This window comes from Meleagris gallopavo, chromosome 14, assembly GCF_000146605.3.
Source record: "Meleagris gallopavo isolate NT-WF06-2002-E0010 breed Aviagen turkey brand Nicholas breeding stock chromosome 14, Turkey_5.1, whole genome shotgun sequence".
NCBI classification, from domain to species: Eukaryota; Metazoa; Chordata; class Aves; order Galliformes; family Phasianidae; genus Meleagris; species Meleagris gallopavo.
In genome coordinates this window covers 2,270,180-2,272,195 of record NC_015024.2, presented here as the reverse complement: position 1 = coordinate 2,272,195, position 2,016 = coordinate 2,270,180, and the positions used below count along the sequence as shown (strand labels likewise).

The 2,016-nt window shown below is 66.7% G+C and overlaps 1 protein-coding gene across 1 annotated transcript in view; it reads left to right on the top strand.

Annotated features, from left to right (window-relative positions):
• Nucleotides 1–1,808, top strand: part of AMT (aminomethyltransferase) — a 1,999-nt gene extending 191 nt beyond the window's left edge. The window contains exons 2-7 of the mRNA XM_010718340.2: nt 11–132; nt 251–382; nt 450–528; nt 643–788; nt 869–1,049; nt 1,443–1,808. Of these exons, the coding sequence (XP_010716642.2) occupies nt 11–132; nt 251–382; nt 450–528; nt 643–788; nt 869–1,049; nt 1,443–1,777 (995 nt within the window). The 3' untranslated portion in view covers nt 1,778–1,808. The remainder of the gene's footprint in view (nt 1–10; nt 133–250; nt 383–449; nt 529–642; nt 789–868; nt 1,050–1,442) is intronic.
• Nucleotides 1,809–2,016: the final 208 nt, after the last annotated feature.

Genomic DNA, 2,016 nt, shown 5'->3' with positions numbered 1-2,016 from the left:
GGGGCTGCAGGAGGGGTCCCGCTGCACCGCCTCACTTCCAGCCCCTTCCAGACGCGAGTGTACGGGCGGGACCGCGTCCGCTTCCTGGAGAGCCTGGTGGTGGGGGACATCGCCGAGCTGCTCCCGGGACAGGTACGGGGGTCAGCGGGTGGCAGCCGGGCAAGGGGCGCCCAGCATACGGCCCCGCGGGGACGGACGCCCTGGCACAGGGCTCCCCCACGGTCCCCCCGTCCCAGCACCCACCCCACAGGGCACCCTGACACTGCTCACCAACGAGTGCGGTGGCATCGTGGATGACCTCATCGTCACCAACACGGTGGAGGACCACCTCTACGTGGTGTCCAACGCAGGCTGCGCTGACAAGGACCGGGCTGTCATGGAGGTACAGGCAGGGCAGGGCAGGGCAGGGCCCCCCAACCTGTCCCCACACTGCAGCCCCATCCCCGCAGGGCAGAGCGGCAGAACTGAGGGCAGCCGGCAGTGATGTACACCTGGAGGTGTCGGACAACGCATTGCTGGCGCTGCAAGGTAGTGGGTCCCCATGCTGGTGGCACTAGGTCTCATCCCACCGGGCCCGATGCACAGCCTTGCACCACCCACTTCGGCGCTGCCATCCCCAAGGCTGATGCCTGTCTCCTTCAGGGCCCTCCATGGCACAGGTGCTGCAGGCTGGGCTGCCAGATGACCTGACCAAGCTGACCTTCATGACCAGCACAGCCACCACTGTCTTTGGCGTGCCGGGCTGCCGTGTGACACGCTGTGGCTACACCGGCGAGGACGGTGTGGAGGTATGGGGCACTGTGGGGCACCATGGGGCAGCCACTCCCTGCAGGGTGCCGTGCCCCCTGACCACCCCCATCCTGCACAGATCTCAGTGCCCGCAGGGCGAGCCGTGGAGCTGGCAGAGCGGCTGCTGGGCTGCCCTGAGGTGTGGCCGGCAGGGCTGGCAGCCCGGGACAGCCTGCGCCTGGAGGCTGGGCTCTGCCTCTACGGCAACGACATCGATGAGAGCACCACGCCAGTGGAGGCTGGGCTGCTGTGGACCCTGGGTAGGTGCAAGCTGTGTCCAATTGCCAGGCCTGAAATGCAGGCCCCAGCTACCAGGCCTGAAGCACAGACCTCCCAGTGTCAGACCCAAAGCGCAGCCCTTCAGTGCCAGGCCTGAAGCGCATGCCTCCAACTGCCAGGCCTAAGCACAGGCCCCAGTTGCCAGGCCCAAAGCACAGGTTCCCCCAGTGCCATTCCCAAAGCACAGGCCCCAACTGCCAGGCCTGAAGCACAGGTCCCAGTTGCCAGACTCTAAGCACAGGTCCCAGTTGCCAGACTCTAAGCACAGGCCCTCCCAGTGCCAGGCCCAAAGCGCAGGCCTCCAATGCCAGGCCCTAAGTGTAGGCCCCAACTGCCAGGCCCGAAGCACAGGCCTCAGCCCTCTGTGCCCATAGGGAAGCGCCGGCGCACAGCCATGGATTTTCCCGGTGCAGCCATCATCATGGAGCAGGTGAAGGAGAAGCCAAAGCGGAGGCGTGTGGGGCTGACATCGGTGGGTCCCCCGCTCCGGCCGCCTGCCGCCATCCTGGGCCCCGAGGGCACGCCTGTGGGCATGGTGACCAGCGGCTGCCCCTCGCCCTCCCTGGGCAAGAACATCGCCATGGGCTACGTGCAGGCTGCGCACAGCCGCCCCGGCACCACGCTCACCGTTGAGGTGAGGAAGAAGCAGCACCCAGCACTGGTCACCAAGATGCCCTTCGTGCCCACACATTATTACATGGCCAAGTGAGACCCGGCCCCATTAAAGCCCCTCGACCATCTCTCGCCTCGTATCTGGCACTGGGGCAGCACAGGGCGGTGGGGGTGCAGTCCTTTAATGGTGCGGTGCTGGTGGCAGGCGCTCCTCATTCGCGGTGCGTCTTCCCTGGCTCAGCTGCTGTGCTGTCCCTGCGGAGATGGCAGCGTCAGTGGGAGGACATGGGGGAGGGTGGTGGGTGCACCTGGCTGGGGGGTGCAGAGTGGGGCACA